This window comes from Oncorhynchus mykiss, chromosome 3, assembly GCF_057628025.1.
Source record: "Oncorhynchus mykiss isolate SJ-2025 chromosome 3, ASM5762802v1, whole genome shotgun sequence".
In the NCBI taxonomy this organism is placed as follows: domain Eukaryota; kingdom Metazoa; phylum Chordata; class Actinopteri; order Salmoniformes; family Salmonidae; genus Oncorhynchus; species Oncorhynchus mykiss.
Window position 1 is genome coordinate 72,477,061 of NC_143024.1, and position 23,135 is coordinate 72,500,195.

At 41.1% G+C, this 23,135-nt stretch overlaps 1 protein-coding gene across 1 annotated transcript; it reads left to right on the top strand.

Annotated features, from left to right (window-relative positions):
- The first annotated feature begins 137 nt into the window (after positions 1 to 137).
- tgfbr2l (transforming growth factor beta receptor-like) lies at positions 138 to 19,561 on the top strand. The gene is made up of 10 exons (XM_021597524.3): positions 138 to 353; positions 8,469 to 8,619; positions 11,525 to 11,727; positions 11,941 to 12,104; positions 12,405 to 12,659; positions 12,747 to 12,923; positions 13,096 to 13,347; positions 13,636 to 13,777; positions 13,918 to 14,045; positions 17,158 to 19,561. The coding sequence occupies exons 1-10, from the start codon at positions 305 to 307 to the stop codon at positions 17,416 to 17,418; spliced, it is 1,782 nt and encodes a 593-aa protein (XP_021453199.2). The 5' UTR covers positions 138 to 304; the 3' UTR covers positions 17,419 to 19,561.
- The last annotated feature ends 3,574 nt before the right edge of the window (positions 19,562 to 23,135 follow it).

The following is a 23,135-nucleotide window of genomic DNA, read 5'->3' on the forward strand; positions in this document are numbered from 1 at the left end:
TATGTAATATAACCTACTATGATCCTACTACACGTCCCGTGTCAACCCAAATTCTACTGGGTTTAGGATCCGATTAATGAAGTCCAGTTCCTGGGCGGGTCCCTTAACACAGCTGGATGAAAAACATCTGGATCCGCCTACACGGAACTCCAGCCAAAAGCCCCGAGCCCAACCAGTTGTTTCACTGAATACGACTTCAATAAGCTAAATGAACTTCTATCTTACTACTCACGTTCCCAAATACATAGACAAATACAGTGCGACCACGAAGTTTTAATCAGGTTATTTTTTTAATGTCAATATTATGGGGTGCTGGAGATTCTCGGCAGTGAATATTGTTCTTCTGTCTTTCTGTAAGTATTTTTTTATTCGCTTACTCACTCCGTATTCACTTTTAAGTGTTCCGTGTCCATTGTTTCTTCAATCTGGTGAAGTTGTGAAGGGGGAGGGGGATCAAATGTTTATTCAAGGGAGGTTCTGGTCGTGTAAAACAGATGCTCAAAACGTATATTTATGAAATGCGACTTTTCGTTTTCTTGCCCTTTCTTCAGTGGAAAAGTGACTTCAGGGTAATTTTCTCAATATCATATATGTATTGGAATAGCCTAATGCAAAATAAATTTGTAAATAACTATAATTTCTTTCTTTTCTTCTGTGGATTTGTTTTAATTAAAAAATGTATTCACTGTAGCTTTATTAAACCAGTAGTTTTACCTCATGTAACATATCATTTGTATGTGCTCTACCTAGGTACTGTCCAACTAAATGATGTCGTGACAGTCACCTAAACTCAGTCAATAGTAGGAAGATACCTAAGAACCTCCGAAGGCACATAATAAAATGGGAATGACTGAACGATCCAAGTCATCCAATCTGGTGAAAAACATATTTCTGACACTTAACAGTTCTTTAGCTATGCCTGTTATTTATTATCAGCAGATTTTGAATGTTTAGAATAGAATTTCACTTGAAAGCACAGATTGTTTACTCTCATGTTCAGTGGTGCCACTATTTGGGGAATCTGAAGTAAACTTAACTAACTCTTAACATTTGTCTCAAACAATTTCCCACAATTTCTGAAATTATTTGAATATGAAGTCAATAAGCTAAAACAACAACTTACAAACATTAGGGTTATTGTATTTAATTACATAAACATATGAAACATTTTGCTCAAACAGGGCTTGATCATAACTTTGAATCAAAAGAAATGAAGTAGTTAATTAGAACAAGAGTGTCAGTAGTTGTGATGATGAAACGATGTAATAGAACTTTGATGCAATGTGACCACATACATTTTTTTACTGCTGCCATCTGTAATGGAAAGTTCCAAACAGGAAATCGATTCTGAGGCTCAATTATCCCTGCTGCATGCAAACAGGGCACTTCTCCTCAGGGAATACAAGATTGAAGCATAGATTGAGGAGTTCGGAGCTCATGTAGAAACTGTAGGGAAGTAGGGAAACTTCACCCATTTTATTTAAACTAGGCCATTTTATTTAACTAGGCAAGTCGGTGAAGAACGAATTCTTATTTTCAATGATGGCCTAGGAACAGTGGGGTAGAATGACAGATTTTTAACTTGTTGGGGATTTGATCTTGCAACCTTTCGGTTACTAGTCCAACGCTCTAACCACTAGCCTACCTGCTGCCCCAGTGTGTGCTCTAGAGGACTTACAAAGTTGCACACTTGATACTTACAAGTTATTTTGAGGAAGCAAAGTGACACAATACATAGATAAACTGTAGGTTGAGGAGGAGTACAGAGGTCACGTAAGTACTAGAGAGGTAATGGTGAACTTCTCATATGTTATGAAGAAAATGAATCCCGGGCTATAGCACCAATTTATAACTCATTGACATTCCCACCATAGAACTTAGTAAGAGTTGAACAATTCTTCTTTTGAATTGTGTATGTTTTTAACTTCTCACATTACCTATGTTCAGTGTGTGCACTCTTGGGGACATAACAAGTTGCGTACTTACTACTTGCTGTTGATATCCAGTGATATTGAGGGAGCGAAGTAGCACAGAGCACAATGAGTGCTGTGACATGATGAGCTTTGTGTTGTGTTCTCTAGCCTGACCTTCCATCATCCCACATCAGCCCATAATGACAAGATTGTGATGACCTAAGCAGGCAAAAATAAGATGTAGAAATCCCCTTTATTCTCCACCCCCTCCTCCTTCCCCCTCCTCCTTCTCTCTGTGCCCAGCTTGTGATGGCCACTGGGGACACATACAGACTCCTGTGTGTTCTTTTAGCCCCTGTTTGCATCCCAAATGTCACCCTATTCCCTACATAATGAACAACTTTTGACCAGAGCCCTATGCCAAAAGTAGTGCACACTGCACTATATAGGGAATACGGTGCCATTTGGGACAACACTTTTTATTGCTTGGTATGAGATAAGGGTCCTTTTAAAAATGACAACAGTGAATACTATGACCCTTATATGACCTCCGGCTTGGGAAAACCTTCTTATAGATTTAGCTTCTTATTCTCATCCTTTGGCTTAGAGAAAATGGTTCCAAAAGGATTATTCAGCTGTCCCCATAGGATAACCCTTTCTGGTTCCAGGTAGAACTCTTTTTGGTTCCAGGCAGAACCCTTTTGGGTTCCATGTAGAACTGTCTGTAGAAAGCGCTCTACATGGAACCAAAAAGTGTTCTTCAAATGGTCCTCCTATGGAGACAGCCGAAGAACCCTTTTAAATTATAGACATAACCTTGTTTTCCTAAGAGTGTACAATAAGATGGCTACAATAAGATGCTTCACTTGGACTTGTAGGTCAGAGAAATGTATCTAATGCAATTTTCATATCTCTCTCATGTGTTTTTATTTTGATGTTATGGATATTGACAAATGTATTGTGTTGTGCTTATTAAGGTCCAGTTTTAAGACTGGACTAAATCACATAATTGTTAGAACTACAGTACCTGGTTACGTAAATGTTATTTATTGTTTGAGACTAGGCGGGGTCCCTCAAAAGGACGTATGTTCATTACACCTGGGTAATTTAATTGTGTTCTTGTCTATTTAATCAGGAAATACTTTCCTTTTGAGTCCTGTGGAGAGAAATTTCAGCATGCTGCATCAATAATGGGGAGATTGGTTGGTGTAGAATGGGCCAACTAGTGGCCTGGTTTGGTTACTACGCTTGGTGGGGGTCAGCTGAGATTCTGTCACTCATAAAACCAAAGGCTGACTGTTTTGAAGCAAGATTTTGTCGCATGGTCAAGTGAACATTGTACAAACATGGACTATAGGACGACATCAATATGTTTTCTCTGGAAAAGGGGACTAAATAAACGAGAGTGTAGATGGGAATAATTCATTATTTGTGAGTTTTGTTTTTCTTATTTACCCATAACAGACAAACTATTGTATGTTTTGGTGTTGTCTGGTCTTCTACAAGAGAGATCAAGACAATTTTCAGAAAGCATTTGACTCTCTAGGGGTCACATTTTTACGGAACTGATAAGTTACAGTATCTATTTGATATTTTTAGGACCATCAAACATTCAGCTCTCCTGCTGTGTCTGTGTTTATTTGTATATGTATACTCATAGAAAGAGAGTCACAGATCCACCCATTACAAACCGATTGACTTGCATTTAGATGCCAATTCTAGTCATTCTATTTTTATGGGTAAACTGATAGGGAACCAGGGAGAGTTAGTTGAGACCTGAGGCTGAAACTGAAAAGCAAATAAATGCAGCCAACATCCCTGGGCCTCCCGGCTGTAAGCACACAGCAGAGCAGTTGGATTTCCCATAAGACACACACACAAAAAAAAGACACAAAGGGGCTGAGCTTCAAACTTGGCTCACGCCGAAACTTCTGGCTTCAATTTATTTCTGGAGCAGTCACTGCTGATTTTAATTAGTTGAAAGTTTACGTTGAAACTTTTTGCTTAGCCAGCCTTTTTTAGTTTTTCTTTTCTTTTTTCTTCACCCTTTCTCCTTTGTCTTTTTTCTTTTGTGTGTGTGTATGTGTGTGTGTATGTGTGTGTGTGTGTGTGTGTGTATGTGTATATATGTTTTGTTGGTTGGCATTGGCCAACATCTGGAAGCCTTCGTGAAATATGTGTACAGCTTCTTTTAATGTTTGCGTAGTTTTGTTAGATCACCATCCCCCTGGGAGTGAAAAAATCCCTCATCATCTGGCTTTAATCAGCCATTAATATTGTTGTGATGTGGCAACACAGCACAAGGAGGGGACGGCAGATACAAGATGCGTGGGAAGGAACGCTCATAATGCTTTCTAGAGCCTGTGTCAAACCAATGCAGCACAGCCCCCCCCCCCCCATTCAAACCTGGGTCAAATACATATTCGCTGTGTTCATTTTCAAAATATATTACAAATACAACTTGAGTGTTGGCCATACAATACAATATAGAAAATATTGCAATGACTATGTTGAATAACTACTATACTGAGAAAAAATATAAACACAACATGTAAAGTGTTGGTCTCATGTTTCATGAGCTGAAATAGCACAAAAAGCTTGTTTTTCTGAAATGTTGTGCACAAATTTGTTTACATCCCTCTTAGTGAGCATTTCTCCTTTGCCAAGATAATCCATCCACCTGACAGGTGTGGCATATTAAGAAACTGATTAAACAGGTGCACATTGTGCTGAGGACAATACAAGTTTTGAGAGAGCATGCAAATGGCATGCTGACTGCAGGAATGTCCACCAGAGCAGTTGCCAGAGAACTGAATGTTAATTTCTCTACCATAAGCCGCCTCCAACGTCGTTTTAGAGAATTTGGCAGTACATCCAACCGGCCTCACAACCGCAGACCATGTGTAACCACGCCAGCCCAGGACGTCAACATCTGGCTTCTTCACCCGCGGGATCGTCTGAGACCAGCCACCCGGAAAGTTGATGAAACTGTGAGTTTACACAAACTGTCAGAAACCATCTCAGGGAAGCTCATCTGCATGCTCGTCATCCTCACCGGGATATTGACCTGACTGCAGTTGGTTGTTGTAACCGACTTCAGTGGGAAAATGCTCAACTTCGATGGCCACTGGTACGCTGGAGAAGTTTCAACTGTACCGGGCAGATGGCAGACAGCGTGCATGGCATAGTGTGGGCGAGTGGTTTGCTGGTGGAGTTGTTGTATGTGCAGGAATAAGCTACAGACAACAACAAAAAATAGCATTTTATCGATGGAAATTTGAATGCACAGAGATAATGTGACGAAATCCTGTCGTGCCATTCATCCACCCCCATCACCTCATGTTTCAGCATGATAATGCACGGCCCCATATTGCAAGGATCTGTACACAATTCCTGGACATTTCCTAAACATTTCCCAGTTCTATGGGCTGCATACTCAGACATGTCACCCAATTGAGCAAGTTTGGCATGCTCTGGATCGACATGTACGACAGCGTGTTCCAGTTCCCGCCAATATCGTGCAAATTCGCACAGGACACCTCTACGGGATCGGTGTCCCCCCGGTGGGACAGTTGAGCTAACGTAGGCTAATGTGATTAGCATGAGGTTGTAAGTAACAAAAACATTTCCCAGGACATAGACATATCTGATATGGGCAGAAAGCTTGAATTCTTATTAATCTAACTGCACTGTCCACTTTACAGTAGCTATTATAGTGAAAGAATACCATGCTATTATTTGAGGAAAGTGCACAATTATTAACTTGAAAAGGTATTAATAAACCAATTAGGCACATTTTGCAGTCTTGATACAACATTTTGAACAGATATGCAATGGTTCATTGGATCAGTCTAAAACTTTGCACAAAGGGCCATCAAGTGGCCAACATATAAATTGCGCCTGGGCTGGAATAATAAATGATGGCCTTTTTCTTGCATTTCAAAGATGATGGTACAGTGTATTATCTTTTACCAGATCTAATGTGTTATATTCTCCTACATTAATTTCAAATGTCCACAAACGTCTAAGTGTTGCCTTTTAAATGGTATCAAGAATATGCATATCCTTGCTTCAGGTCCTGAGCTACAGCAGTTAGATTTGGGTATGTCTTTTTAGGTGAAAATTGAAAAAAGGGTTGGATTCTTATGAGGTTTTTAAGGTATCTGTGGCCAACCGATGCATATCTGTATTCCCAGTCATGTGAAATCCGTAGGTTAGGGCCTAATGAATTTATTAAAATTGACTGATTTCCTTATATGAACTGTAACTCAGTAAAATCTTTGAAATTGTTACATGTTGCGTTTAATATTTTTGTTCAGTGTAGTAACCAGTAACTACTACAGTAAAGCTTCAGCTTCCAGCTGTTCTTGGTAGGCCTACTGCTGGTGGGAATTGAACAATGCATTGCATGTGGTTTGGAAGCTGCCTCAAAGTACGGTCATTGAGTAAAACAAACCCAATGTATTTGTATTTATTATGGATCCCCATTAGCTGGTGCCAAGGCAGCAGCTACTCTTCCTGGTGTCCAGAAAAATTAAGGCAGTGTATACAATTTTAAAAACATTACAATACATCCAGACTGTGTGCCTTCAGGCCCCTACTCCACAACTACCACATATATACAGTACAAAATCCACATGTATGTGTGTGTATAGTGCGTATGCTATCACGTGTGTGTGCGCCTATGTTTGTGTTGCTTCACAGTCCCCGCTGTTCCATAACTGGACTGTGAAGAGACCTCTTGTGGCATGTCTTGTGGGGTATGCATGGGTGTCTGAGCTGTGCGCCAGTAGTTCAAACAGACATCTCGGTGCATTCAACATGTCAATACCTCTCATAAATACAAGCCGTGATGAAGTCAATCTCTCCTCCACTTTGAGCAAGGAGAGATTAACATGCATATTATTAATATTAGCTCTCTGTGTACATCCAAAGGCCAGCCGTGCTGCCCTGTTCTGAAACAATTTATATTTTCATACGTCCTTTTTTGTGGCACCTGACCACACAACGAAACAGTAGTAGTGCCTTGTTGAAATTGCTGTCAAGAAGGTAGAGCAGCACTTTATCATAGACATACTTCTCCCCATTTTAGCTACTGTTGTATCAATACATTTTGACCATGACAGTTTACAATCCAGGTTAACTCCAAGCAGTTTAGTCACCTCAACTTGCTCAATTTCCACATGATTTTTTACAAGATTTAGTTGAGGTTTAGGGTTTAGTGAATGATTTGTCCCAAATACAATGCTTTTAGTTTAAGAAATATTTAGGACTAGTTTATTCCTTGCCGCCCCCTCTGAAACTAACTGAAACTCTTTGTTAAGTGTTGCAGTCATTTCAGTCACTGTAGTAGCTGTATAGTGTTGAGTCATCCGCATACATACACTCTGGCTTTCCTCAGAGCCAGTGGCAATTCATTAGTAAAGATTTTAAAAAGTAATGGGCCTAGACAGCTGCCTTGGAGAATTCATGATTCTAACTGGATTATGTTCGAGAGGCTTCCAAGAACACCCTCTGTGTTCTGTTAGACAGGTAAGTCTTTATCCACAATATAGCAAGGGGTGTAAAGCCATAAGACATACGTTTTGCCAGCATCAGACTATGATTGATAATGTCGAAGGCCGCACTGAAGTCTAACAAAACAGACCCCACAATCTTTTTATCATAAATTTCTCTCAGCCAATGTCTGCAGATGTCATGTTCTGACCTTAGTTCTTTTGTTATGTCTTTGTTTTAGTATGGTCAGGGCGTGAGTTGGGTGGGTTGTCTATGTTCGTTTTTCTATGTTGTGTTTTGAGTTTGGCCTGGTATGGTTCTCAATCAGAGGCAGGTGTCGTTAGTTGTCTCTGATTGAGAATCATACTTAGGTAGCCTGTTTCCACCTGTGTTTCGTGGGTGTTTATTTTCTGTTCTGTGTTTGTATTTCACCGTTCAGGACTGTTTTTGTTTTGTTCTCGTGTTTTGTTGTTTTTGTTCGAGTGTTCGTTTTCATTAAAAGAGAATATGAATACTTACCACGCTGCACCTTGGTCCTCCTCTCTCTCTCCCAACGACGAGCGTTACACCAGACCTTCATACATAATGGATATCCTATCCCTGTCCTTGGCTTTAAGCATTTTGGATGCACACCTCCCCTTCACTAGATGAACCAGAACTGAGTCTGCAATCTATCTAATGTAGCTTGTCACAATAAAGAGGGTGCGCTCTAAACAGCAGAACATTTGTCAGATTGGTGTCCTAAGAGCCATATACAGTACACATGTAAAGTATAGGCCTAGGGCTCGATTCATTCCGTAATGCTGAAGATCTTTGCTCCAGCGTGATAGAAATTTAAAGGTAATGTTTCTGTGTCAGCAGAGACTGCATTCACGGTAAATGCTGCATTATGTCGGCTCAATCGGAAATTACCTTTACATTTCAATCGCGCTATAATCCTGAACTTTGGCGATACGCATTGAATCAAGCCTAGTCTATAGTTCTGTTTTGTGCCAGTCATTTTATTCAAAGCCAGAAGTGATTTGTTCTGATTAGTGTTTGTGTGTGTGTATTCCACAGGTCTTCCTATCCTCTCCTTCACACACATCAAGACCAACCTGTGTAAGTGGTGTGACTACTCCAGCCCTATCTGTGAGGACAGTGTGTGTTATACCAACTGCTCCCTCTCCTCCTTCTGTACTCTGAGTGAAGAGATTTGCATTGCAATATGGTAAGTGTGAAGTTTTTCATCAAAGGACTATCTCCCAAGTTAAAGTTTATTTGCCATATACAGTATAATAAATGAGTATTTTGCACCAGAGCTCTCACTCTCACATTAAAAACATAACAAATATTTTAAAGTTGGACTGCAGAGTGAAGGAAAAGAAGCCAACAAGTGCTCAGCATATGTGGGAAAAGCATTCCTCATGAATCTGGTTGAGAGAATGCCAAGAGTGTGCAAAGCTGTCATCAAGGCAAAGGGTGGCTACTTTGAAGAATCTCAAATATAAAAAATATTTTGATTTGTTCAACACTTTTTGGTTACTACATGATTCCATGTGTATTATTTCAAAGTGTTGATGTCTTCAGTATTATTCTACAATGTAGAAAATAGTAAAAATAAAGAAAATCCCTTGAATGAGTAGGTGTGTCAAAATGTTTGACTTGTACTGTACAGTACATACAACTAGTAATATTGATCTGGTTATCTGATAGCTTCCCATTCTATAAAATATATTTTGACAAGGTATATTTCCCAATATACTCCCTCACTGGACTGTTATGCTCCTCTACTTTAATAATTATCCTCATCATGACAATAATTCTTGAACTCTCAGTAAACAGGATATATAGCTGATCCATATGTTTGTCTGTGTATCCCAGACAAAACAAATGTTGCTCCTAAACATTAATGGAACTGTAGGATGTGTTTCTTTAATGAATGATACTGATAAGAAATGATGATGTGGGGTGTTTGCGATGAGGAGGACAAAGTTCATTTTGGCTTTATTTGAATGTTGCTCACCATCTGGTATGCTGGGCCCTAGTGGTCATACCTCTACAGCAGGGAGGGCACCCTTTTAAAATTTAACTTAGGGCCCCAAAAAGGCTAGGTCCGGCCCTGACTGCATGTTTGGGTATGGATGTCAGAATGCAGAACCGTGAATGTGGCCCATCGTGATGAGGTCAGATTTTTTTGTGGCCCCCACCCCCATAAAAGTTGCCGATCCCTGCTCTACAGTAATAAAGAGAGGGTCTTTGATCCCGGTCAAAAGTAGTGCACTATATAGGGAATAGTGTGCCGTTTGGTACACATTATTGATCTTAGTTCCTCCCCTCGTAGGAAGTCTATCTACTGACCTCTGAATGACAGAGATAGTGTCCCAAATGGCACCCCTATATAGTGCACTACTTTTGACCAGAGCACTATGGGCATGTAATTTGGGACACATGCAAATTGAAAGAGACTAGTGTTATTAAGACTGGTGTTGTTGTTGGCAGGATACAAAGGCAGATTGGATTGACCATTTGTAAAATAAAAACTTCCAATCCACGCAAATACATATAGTGGGGAGAACAAGTATTTGATACACTGCCGCTTTTGCAGGTTTTCCCTACTTACAAAGCATGTAGAGGTCTGTAATTTGTATCATAGGTACACTTCAACTGTGAAAGACGGAATCTAAAACAAAAATCCAGAAAATCACATTGTATGATTTTTAAGTAATTCATTTGCATTTTATTGCATGACATAAGTATTTGATACATCAGAAAAGCAGAACTTAATATTTGGTACAGAAACCTTTGTTTGCAATTACAGAGATCATACGTTTCCTGTAGTTCTTGATCAGGTTTGCACACACTGCAGCAGGGATTTTGGCCCACTCCTTCTTACAGACATTCTCCAGATCCTTCAGGTTTCGGGGCTGTCGCTGGGAAATACGGACTTTCAGCTCCCTCCAAAGATTTTCTATTGGGTTCAGGTCTGGAGACTGGCTAGGCCACTCCAGGACTTTGATATGCTTCTTACGGAGCCACTCCTTTGTTGCCCTGGCTGTGTGTTTCGGGTCGTTGTCATGCTGGAAGACCCAGCCACGACCCATCTTCAATGCTCTTACTAAGGAAAGGAGGTTGTTGGCCAAGATCTCGCGATACATGGCCCCATCCATCCTCCCCTCAATACGGTGCAGTCGTCCTGTCCCCTTTGCAGAAAAGCATCCCCAAAGAATGATGTTTCCACCTCCATGCTTCACGGTTGGGATGGTGTCCTTGGGGTTGTACTCATCCTTCTTCTTCCTCCAAACACGGCGAGTGGAGTTCTCCCATTCTCCCTCTGGATCATCCAGATGGTCATTGGCAAACTTCAGACGGGCCGGGACATGCGCTGGCTTGAGTAGGGGGACCTTGCGTGCGCTGCAGGATTTTAATCCATGACGGCGTAGTGTGTTACTAATGGTTTTCTTTGAGACTGTGGTCCCAGCTCTCTTCAGGTCATTGACCAGGTCCTGTCGTGTAGTTCTGGTCTGGTCCCTCACCTTCCTCATGATCATTGATGCCCCACGAGGTGAGATCTTGCATGGAGCCCCAGACCGAGGGTGATTGACCGTCATCTTGAACTTCTTCCATTTTCTAATAATTCCGCCAACAGTTGCCTTCTCACCAAGCTGCTTGCCTATTGTCCTGTAGCCCATCCCAGCCTTGTGCAGGTCTACAATTTTATCCCTGATATCCTTACACAGCTCTCTGGTCTTGGCCATTGTGGAGAGGTGCAATAAAATGCAAATTAATTACTTAAAGATCATACAATGTGATTTTCTGGATTTTTGTTTTAGATTCCATCTCTCACAGTTGAAGTGTACCTATGATAAAAATTACAGACCTCTACATGCTTTGTAAGTAGGAAACACTGCCGATTTTGCAGGTTATCAAATACTCTCCCCTCTGTGCATAACCAAACAAAACCACAAAGTAAAAAGTCAACTATAGGTTTTCCCAGAGACATTTTCCTATTGTAAAATGCCCAACTAAATTCAGTTTACTAGTTTGATAAGTAACTTTATAATTGATCTGTGCATGTGAGTGTATGACTGCGTGTACAGCTTTAACATCTGTTAGTGTCTTCATCTGTGTACCAGGCGGAAGGACAATGAGAGTATGAGTGTGAAGACGTTATGCCACCAGCCCCAGCAGCCACTGGAGAATATCATGTTGTCAAACTACTCCTCCAACGAGTGTGTGATGGCTCCTCAGCCCTCTGAGGATGGGGTCCTGTTCGTTTGTGGCTGCCTGGGAGAACACGAGTGCAACGATAAGCTTATATTTGACAAGGGCTCCAATGGTAACCACTTATTTTATTCTGGAACCAGGCAGTACATGGTGGAACCAGAACATTTTATTTGAAAAATATGAATTTACAATTGTATATTAATAAAAAATGCAACTTGAGGAAAGATAGGTATTTATAATGTAAATCCAAAATGTAGTAGTAATGTATACTAACCCATGATCCGATTCCATGTTGTCTTCACATTGTTTTTAACTGTGTCCTCAGATTTTTCCAAGCTCAAGAGTAAAGATGTGATTCCAGTGGTGGTGATCAGCCTGGTCCCTCCCTGTTTAGTGGCTATCATCGCTACCATGGCTTTCTACCTGTACCGTACCAGACAGCCCGGCAAGCAGCCCAAAGACTGGGCTCCCAAACGCACACACTACCAGGTAGGTGGATCTACCCGGTATGGAAAAATATACTTTGAGACCCAAATGGCACCCTATTCCCTACAACATAGTGCACTACTTTTGACCAGAGCCCATAGGTCCCTGGTAAAAAGTAATGCACTATATAGGGAATAGGGTGCCATTTGGGACACCGCCATAACCAACTGGAAGAGTTTCATTTATTGTCATGTAGCCACTGTACATTACTGTTTGTGAAAAGGTGTAAAGTAATCCTATATGGGATGGGCAGCTAAAGGCCACTTGATACGTAACTAAAAATATAATTCATGAATTCACCAGGCCTTGGACATCCCAGAGGGACTCAGTGGGGAGGCCATCACCGGCGGTGAAGACTGCCATGGCAAGCTGTCAGCCATCAATAGTGACGCTACATCTGACATGTCTCCCGTCCGGGCCCATAACTTCAACCACAGCACGGAGCAGCTACCCATCCAGCTAGAAGCCTTGGTGGGGAAAGGGAGGTTTGCTGAGGTGTGGCGGGCCAGGCTCCACCACCAGGCAGCTGCTCCTCAGTATGAGACGGTGGCAGTGAAGGTGATGATTTTCCCTCTTTGTTCTGTAGTTTTTTGTGTCATTTTCATGTGATATAATACTTTGAATAAATGTTTATTTGATTTAAAGATCTTCCCGTCTGTGGAGTATGTGTCCTGGAGCAACGAGAGGGCCATCTTCTCTGACGCCAACCTGGAGCATGAAAATGTGGTTCAATTCCTGACAGCAGAGGAGCGAGGGCCCTCCGGCTCCCCTCAGAGGCAGTACTGGCTGGTCATGGCCTACCACGGCCTGGGAAACCTACAGGTTAGTTTGATTTTGTTTTGTTTTGTTTATTGCTAGGTTGATTAAGTGTATATTGTTGTTATATGGTGCAGTAGAAGACTAGAAGAGATAACTAGTACATTTTATTGTACATACAATTTCATAAAAATGTTGTCAAATAATCCTGTGATTAAATGGTTCATTCATTCATTAGGACTTCCTGGCGGGCCATGTGTTGAGCTGGGCTGAGCTGTGTGCTATGGCTGGGTCGGTGGCTCGAGGATTGGCCCACCTCCACAGTGACACCACCCCTTGTGGGATCTCCAAGGTGCCGGTGGCCCACCGTGATCTGAAGAGCAGCAACATTGTGGTGAAGAGCCGGAGAGAGTGTGCCCTCTGTGACTTTGGTCTGGCTCTGAGACTGGACCTCTCCCTCACCGTGGATGACTTTGCCAACAGTGGCCAGGTAGAAATGACCAAAGTAGTTGTTAAGGGAACCTGTATCAGTGTTCCGCTAAAGCGACTAAGCAGTAGGCCTATGCATGCTGCCTTCTGACATAACTACTCTGAGAGAATTGTTGTGGAAAATAACAACATATTAAATTGTAGAGTCATGGTTGAATGCCCCGTTGAATAAAAACTATGCTATATGAATTTAATTGTTTATAAAGCTGTGCTAAAACCAGAATGAATCAGAAGGCCCTTCATGTAGTGTTAATTTGTTTAAGCTACTGTCACTGTCTTTGTTGTCCAGGTGGGTACAGCTCGCTACATGGCCCCTGAGGTGTTGGAGTCCAGAGTGAATCTGGAGGATCTGGAGGCCTTTAAACAGATGGATGTCTACTCCATGGCCCTGGTCCTCTGGGAAATGGTGTCCCGCTGTGAAGTCATAGGAGGTACAATAAGCTATTCTATTATGGGCCAAGTCAGGGGTAAATGTTCTTAACTTAGACTTTGATGAAAGTAGCATTGTCTGAAATGTAGAATAGATGATAAATAACAAAGGATTTACAGTGTGTTTCCTGTATTTTCATAGAGGTTAAGAGTTACGAGCCACCGTTTGGCTCTAAGGTGTGTGACCAGCCGTGTGTGGACAGCATGAGGGACCTGGTCCTGAGGGACAGAGGCAGACCTGAGATACCCACCAGCTGGACAACACATCAGGTAAACTGTGTGTTTGCGGGCGTGTGTACGTGTGAGAGCGTGGTGAGGGAACTGGGTAGTCAGCACTTCTCAGTGAATTCAGGCCAGAATTCAATCCGATTGCTCTAGTCGACAATGCAGGTTTTAAAGGAAATGTTACCATGTTCACTGAGATCGCATTCAAGGACAAGCCTGGAGATGTCGGCTCAATTAGAAATTACCTTTAAATGTGAAGCGCGTTATAGCACGGTTTCCGATTGAATCCCAGCTTGAATGATAACCTATGATAACAATCACATCGATCATAAATAAAAGCTCTGGTTGTGAACAGGTTTGGGGTCAATTCCATTCCAGCCAAAAAAAGAAGTAAACTTAACTGTAAATACAGTTGAAGTCGGAAGTTAACGTACACTTAAGTTGGAGTCATTAAAACGTGTTTTTCAACCACTCCACACATTTCTTGTTAACAAACTATAGTTTTGGCAAGTCGGTTAGAACATCTACTTTGTGCATGACAAGTAATTTTTCCAACAATTGTTTACAGACAGATTATTTCACCTATAATTCACTGTATCACAAGTCCAGTGGGTCCGAAGTTTACATACACTAAGTTGACTGTGTCTTTAAACAGCTTGGAAAATTCCAGGAAATTATGTCATGGCTTTAGAAGCTTCTGATAGGCTGATTGACATAATTTGAGTCAATTGGAGGTGTACCTGTGGATGTGTTTCAAGGCCTACCTTCAAACTCAGTGCCTCTGATTGACATCATGGGAAAATCAAAAGAAATCAGCCAAGACCTCAGAAAATAAATTGTAGACCTCCACAAACCTGTTTCATCCTTGGGAGCAATTTCCAAATGCCTGAAGGTACCATGTTCATCTGTACAAACAATAGTATGCAAGTATAAACACCATGGGACCACAAAGCCGTCATACCGCTCAGGAAGGAGACGCGTTCTGTCTCCTAGAGATTAACATACTTTGGTGCGAGAAGTGTAAATCAATCCCAGAACAACAGCAAAGGACCTTGTGAAGATGCTGGAGGAAACAGGTACAAAAGTATCGATATCCACAGTAAAACGAGTCCTATATCGACATAACCTGAAAGGCCGCTCAGCAAGGAAGAAGCCACTGCTCCAAAACCACCATAAAAAAGCCAGACTACGGTTTGCAACTGCACATGGGGACGAAGATAGTACTTTTTGGAGAAATGTCCAAAAAGTGATAAAACAAAAATATAACTATTTGGCCATAATCCCCATCGTTATGTTTGGAGGAAAAAGGGGGAGGCTTGCAAGCCGAAGAACACTATCCCAACGTGAAGCACAGGGGTGGCAGCATCATATTGTGGGGGTGCTTTACTGCAGTAGGGACTGGTGCATTTCACAAAATAGATGGCGTCATGAGGGAGGAAAATGATGTGGATATATTGAAGCAAGACATCAGTCAGGAAGTTAAAGCTTGGTTGCTAATGGGTCTTCCAAATGGACAATGACTCCAAAGCATACTTTCAAAGTTGTGGCAAAATGGCTTAACTTGACGCTACCCATCCCTGTCGCGGGATCATTTTTGTCAGCAACCGCTGAATAGCATAGCGCAACAGTCAAATAATATTACTAAAAAATATTCATATTCATGAAATCACAAGTGCAATATTGCAAAACACAGTTTAGCCTTTTGTTAATCCACCCATCGTCTCAGATTTTGAAATTATGCTTCACAGCGAAAGCAATCCAAGCGTTTGTGTAAGTTTATCGATAGCCTAACATAGCATTATGTACACTTAGCATCAGGAAGCTTGGTCACGAAAATCAGAAAAGCAATCAAATGAACCGTTTACCTTTGATGATCTTCGGATGTTTTCACTCACGAGACTCCCAGTTACACAACAAATGTTCCTTTTGTTCCATTAAGATGACTTTTATACCCAAAATACCAACGTTTGTTTGTCGCATTATGTTCAGAAATCCACAGGAAAGAGCGGTCACGACAACGCAGGCGGATATTCCAAATAGTCTTCATAATGTCCACAGAAACATGTCAAACGTTTTTTATAATCATTCCTCAGGTAGTTTTTAAAATATATATTCGATAATATATCAACCGAGTGTGTAGGTTTTTCAATAACAGCGGGAGGAACAATGGCGGCTTTACTCTGTAGCACAAAAATTCACTCTGAGAGTCCCCATCTATCCACTTACGCAATGTGATCTTTCACGCTAATTTTTCAAAATAAAAGCCTGAAACGATGTCTAATGACTTTTGACACCTTAGGGAAGCCAGAGAAAAAGGAATCTGGTTGATATTCCTTTAAATGGAGGATAGGCATGCATAGGAACAGAAGGGTTTCAAAATAAGAGGCACTTCCTGATTGGATTTTCCTCAGGGTTTCGCCTGTAATATCAGTTCTGTTATACTCAGACAATATTTTGACAGTTTTGGAAACTTTAGTGTTTTCTATCATAATCTGTCAATTATATGCATATTCTAGCATTTGGTCCTGAGAAATAGGCTGTTTACTTTGGGAACGTTATTTTTCCAAACATAAAAATAGTGCCCCCTAGCTTCAAGAGGTTAAGGACAACAAAGTCAAGGTATTGGAGTGGCCATCACAAAGCCCTGACCTCAATCCTATAGAAAATGTGTGGGCAGAACTGACAAAGCATGTGCGAGCATGGAGGCCTACGAAACCTGACTCAGTTATCCAGCTCTGTCAGGAGGAATATGCCAAAATTTACCCAATTTATTGTGGGAAACTTGTGGAAGGCTACCCAAAATGTTTGACCCAAGTTAAACAATTTAAAGGCAATGCTTCCAAATACTAATTGAGTGTATGTAAACTTCTGACCCACTGGGAATGTGATGAGAAATAAAAGCTGAAATAAATAATTATCTCTACTATTATTCTGACATTTCACATTCTGAAAATAAAGTGGTGATCCTAACTGACCCAAGACAGGACATTTTTACTAGGATTAAATGTCAGGAATTGTGAAAAACTGAGTTAATGTATTTGGCTAAGGTGTATGTAAACTTCCGACTTCAACTGTATACATTTTCTTTTTACTTCCTTGAACCCAACGCTGGTTGTCAATAATCAAACCTTCCTGGTATTGCTCTTCCAAACTGCAGGGGATGAATCTGCTGTGTGCCACCATCACTGAGTGTTGGGACCATGACCCAGAGGCCAGGCTCACAGCCCACTGTGTGGTGGAGCGCTTTGGAAGTCTAGAAGAGGAGATGGAGCAGGGAGTGTTAGACGCTGTCAACAGCCAGGAGTGTCCTCCCTCTGACACCTTCCCTGACTCCACCGGCTGTGATGTGGACCCTCTGACCCCTGAAACAGATACAGAGGGGACCCTCATCCCTGGGCAGATAAGTGAGATATTATAAGGAGGACTTAAACTTCATCACCAAAAAGAGACATCTTTGTATGATAGATTGAAGGCACTCTACCCTATGAACAAAGAGGAAAACATATTTTTTCTATGATAGATTGTATCCTTTGAAGGAGCTGGTCTCCGGATTGATTTGTAATATAACCTTTATGAAGTGTCTTATGAATGCACGTATGAACTTTTGCCACTGAAGAGATATTCTTTCTGCCCCTTGGAAAGTTGTGTGTACAGGATTCAGGGAACAGAGCAAACAAGAAGACCACAAATCATTATCCCAACTTCACTATCACACTGCAACATGTACATTTGACCAATAACTCAAAAAGCAGATTAGTTTCCAAATCTGAAGTACATACATCCTATAATGAATGATCACATGGATCTGTTCTAAATGCAGGTTGACGTTTATTTTCACGAATCTTGTCCTGGAGGCAGAACTGAGCTATTTCCGCTTAGATAGGCTAGCTGCAAAGAAAAAAAGGGCTATTATTGTAAAAATTCATGAAAACAATGTTTTTATTTTGGCCTTCGTTTTAGGTTAGGGTTAGGCATAAGGGTTAGCAGTGTGGTTAAGATTAGATTTAAAATCAGATTTTATGACTTTGTGGCTGTGCCAGCTAGTGACCACTCTGCAGAGCTGCCTCCAGAACAGGGTTCATGATAGAAAAATGCAAATTGCACTTAAAATGGAACCTTATTCCCTACAGATTGCACTACTTTTGACCAGATTCCTATGGCTCTGCACTATATAGGGAAATAGGATGCCATTTGGGACGTACAACTGTTTATTATTTGCTAAAGTATAGAGAGCACTACATTTTGACAACCTTCATTGGTGTACCAGCTATTTAAATTGGAGATCATTTACTTTACAATAATTATTACTTATGATTAATTATCATTTATTTTTTAAAATTAGTTTTCCATTGCCTTCTCAGTGTGTAGCCTCAAACAGTGGTGTGGTTCTCATTCCCCTTAATATATCCTAAATGGCTCCCTATGTCCTACATACTGTGGTGCACTACTTTTAACCAGTTAGCGCAGAGCTGAGAGGTTTGCATTTTTCTAAGGGTTTCATTCTGATTAACCACAAGATGCTCTGACTACAAATGGTGAATGCTGTTATATAGGCTAGAGACCACAACACAAGCTAACAGGGTGAAATGCCTTTTTTTAAGATGAATGAGAACCAAGGAGCTTTTAATGATCATTTGAACTGATAGCTGTACAAAAGGACTTTCTAAGGATACTTTGATCCGTTTGTAGCCATTGCATACAACTACATTGTTTTTCCCCACCATGTGAAGTACTTGCTGCCTTCATCTGTTTACTAAGACACATAGTTAATTTGTTGAAATCAAATCTGATGTCTGAACATTATTAAGAGGGCATGATCTATCTTTATATACTATGCATCAGAGAACTCACAGTAAGAGCGACTGCTCTCCCAGACAGCCTGGTATTACACTCAGATCTACACCAATTCAATCATTCACTGACTCTTTTGCTTCAAAGGTAATGTTAAAATATTTTATCACACTAACCGAGCGGACTAAAATAATTAAAACAGGAGTTGGTGTAGATTTGATTACGCCATTAAGAAGATCAATAGCTTTTTCTCATAGAACCAATCAATGGCTGGGAAAGAAGCACTGTCTAATTGTGAGAGGCATGGCAGTGACATCCTCTTTGAATCATGAGCTGGGTCGTGTTAGATTGGCACAAATGGAAGAAAACAAGGTGAAATGTAAAAGTACTCCCTTAGCCTTTATTGGACAAGGCTATTTTTTTATTTATTTCCGTTGCTACGGCGTGCCCTAATGAACACAACCAAGGTTAACCCTCTTCCCTTGGGAATGGTCAAGTTTGAGGATGCACAGAGTAAGACCATGGCCTTAACTATGGAGAAATGTCTAAGTATGATATTAATGAACTATGCAGAAGACTAAAGAATGGTGTTATTGAACTTCTGATGAATGACCACAGATAAAAACAAAATTATTGTGAACTGGTTCCACAACATGTTACCTATTTGTCTTGTAAAATAGGTTATGTATCAGGTCTCTTATTTTGTTACTATTTGTGAGGGGGGAAAAACCCACCACAAAACTGTCATAAAAAGACACATGAAAAAGAACGTCAAGCAGCTTTATTGGTTTGTTGTTCCAGAACCCTTATTTTAAGAGGTTGACATTATACGTGTCACAATATTTCAGTAAGAAGCACAGATTTAGGCCCGGATTCAATCTGATTGAGCTTTGTCAGTATGTGCCATTTAAAGGTAATTTCCAATTGAGCCAACATATGCGAATTAGGTCTCCACAAAGGCAGGAACAATGTATTTTTTTTTCTGTTTTAATTTTACCCCTTTTTCTCCCCAATTTTCGTGGTATCCAATTGTTTAGTAGCTACTATCTTGTCTCATCGCTACAACTCCCGTACGGGCTCGGGAGAGACGAAGGTTGAAAGTCATGCGTCCTCCGATACACAACCCAACCAAGCCGCACTGCTTCTTAACACAGCGCCCTCCAACCCGGAAGCCAGCCGCACCAATGTGTCGGAGGAAACACCGTGCAACCTTGGTTAGCGCGCACTGCGCCCGGCCCGCCACAGGAGTCGCTGGTGCGCGATGAGACAAGGATATCCCTACCGGCCAAACCCTCCCTAACCCGGACGACGCTAGGCCAATTGTGCGTCGAACAATGTCGACAAAGTGTGATTGGATTGAATCCCGGACCCAGAGAGCAGCAATATTATACAGTATTGTATATGAAGAACTACTAATGACATGAACAGATGTATTGAAAGAAAAAACATTCAAGTTTGTCATAATTTATTCTGATTGTTTTAATAGTTTTGTTGATTCAAGTGACGAGCCCTTTTACTGAGAAAAAAGAAACTACACCTAAAACTACAAGTAAAATACACTGAGTGTTCAAACACATAATCTTTCCATGAGACTGACCAGGTGAATCCAGATGAAAGCTGTGATCCCTTATTGCAGGGATGCAAACTGTTGAGGGGACAAAAAAGGTGACACTTGTTTTGCACTGAAACATATAAAAACATCCCTGCTAAGGGGAAATGCAGGTTAACTAATTAAACAACAAAGAATATGATCTACATGATCAGTCTCCTATTTCTAACGCAGATCGCGCTGAAAGTCCTGCCTCTCCCATCTCCTCATTGGTTTATAGAAGCAGGCACCCACGTGCCATATCCTCATTGGCTATAACCACGTGGGTGATTGAAAGACGAACTTTGTTGCCGGTTGTCGTGGCAATAAAATGAAATTTTAACCTGCGCGTCGTGATCGCGTTTGGTGTGTGGGGGGGGGGGCAAAATACATTTCTGCACGATAGTGCACGCGTGCAGCCGGTTTGGGTTCCGTGTAAGTTGGTTGTCTAAACCCCCCTCCCAACCTTTTCTCATCGGAGCTACACGAATCACGTAGGTCACCTATTTTGGATTCAAAACGTGACTAGTTTGCATCCCTGTTATTGATGTCACCTGTTAAATCCACTGCAACCGGTGTAGATGAAGGGGAGACAGGTTAAAGAAGGATTTTTAAGCCTCGACAATACAATTGAGACATGGATTGTGTCTGTATGCCATTCAGAGGGTGAATGGGCAAGACAAAATATTTAAATGCCTTTGAATGGGGTATGGTAGTACTGTGCCTTGCGAAAGTATTCGGCCCCCTTGAACTTTGCGACCTTTTGCCACATTTCAGGCTTCAAACATAAAGATATAAAACTTTATTTTTTTGTGAAGAATCAACAACAAGTGGGACACAATCATGAAGTGGAATGACATTTATTGGATATTTCAAACTTTTTTAACAAATCAAAAACTGAAAAATTGGGCGTGCAAAATTATTCAGCCCCTTTACTTTCAGTGCAGCAAACTCTCTCCAGAAGTTCAGTGAGGATCTCTGAATGATCCAATGTTGACCTAAATGACTAATGATGATAAATACAATCCACCTGTGTGTAATCAAGTCTCCGTATAAATGCACCTGCACTGTGATAGTCTCAGAGGTCCGTCAAAAGCGCAGAGAGCATCATGAAGAACAAGGAACACACCAGGCAGGTCCGAGATACTGTTGTGAAGAAGTTTAAAGCCGGATTTGGATACAAAAAGATTTCCCAAGCTTTAAACATCCCAAGGAGCACTGTGCAAGCGATAATATTGAAATTGAAGGAGTATCAGACCACTGCAAATCTACCAAGACCTGGCCGTCCCTCTAAACTTTCAGCTCATACAAGGAGAAGACTGATCAGAGATGCAGCCAAGAGGCCCATGATCACTCGGGATGAACTGCAGAGATCTACAGCTGAGGTGGGAGACTCTGTCCATAGGACATCAATCAGTCGTATATTGCACAAATCTGGCCTTTATGGAAGAGTGGCAAGAAGAAAGCCATTTCTTAAAGATATCCATAAAAAGTGTCGTTTAAAGTTCGCCACAAGCCACCTGGGAGACACACCAAACATGTGGAAGAAGGTGCTCTGGTCAGATGAAACCAAAATTGAACTTTTTGGCAACAATGCAAAACGTTATGTTTGGCGTAAAAGCAACACAGCTGAACACACCATCCCCACTGTCAAACATGGTGGTGGCAGCATCATGGTTTGGGCCTGCTTTTCTTCAGCAGGGACAGGGAAGATGGTTAAAATTGATGGGAAGATGGATGGAGCCAAATACAGGACCATTCTGGAAGAAAACCTGATGGAGTCTGCAAAAGACCTGAGACTGGGACGGAGATTTGTCTTCCAACAAGACAATGATCCAAAACATAAAGCAAAATCTACAATGGAATGGTTCAAAAATAAACATATCCAGGTGTTAGAATGGCCAAGTCAAAGTCCAGACCTGAATCCAATCGAGAATCTGTGGAAAGAACTGAAAACTGCTGTTCACAAATGCTCTCCATCCAACCTCACTGAGCTCGAGCTGTTTTGCAAGGAGGAATGGGGAAAAAATGTCAGTCTCTCGATGTGCAAAACTGATAGAGACATACCCCAAGCGACTTACAGCTGTAATCGCAGCAAAAGGTGGCGCTACAAAGTATTAACTTAAGGGGGCTGAATAATTTTGCACGCCCAATTTTTCAGTTTTTGATTTGTTAAAAAAGTTTGAAATATCCAATAAATGTCGTTCCACTTCATGATTGTGTCCCACTTGTTGTTGATTCTTCACAAAAAAATATATATACATTATATCTTTATGTTTGAAGCCTGAAATGTGGCAAAAGGTCGCAAAGTTCAAGGGGGCCGAATACTTTCGCAAGGCACTGTAGGTGCCAGACGCACCAGTTTGAGTGTGTCAAGAACTGCAACACTGCTGTTTTTTCACACCCAATGGAAATTGGTTACCAAGAATGGTCCACCACCCAATGGAAATTCCAGCCAACTTGACAACTGTGGGACGCATCGGAGTAAACATAGGAAGCTTTCGACACCGTGCGGTTCATACAAGAAACTGAGGCTGTTGAGGGCAAAAAAGGGTGCAACTCAATATTAGGAAGGTGTTCCTAATGTTTTGTACACTCATTGTATATTTGCTACGTTAACAGGATTTTTTGTTGCAATTTTCAATTTATGTACAATAGAAAACCCTAGATTTCTGCATAAAAATATATTTGGTCTCTGTACATTAAGCAAATATTTCAGGTACAGTTGAAGTCGGAAGTTTACATACACTTAGGTT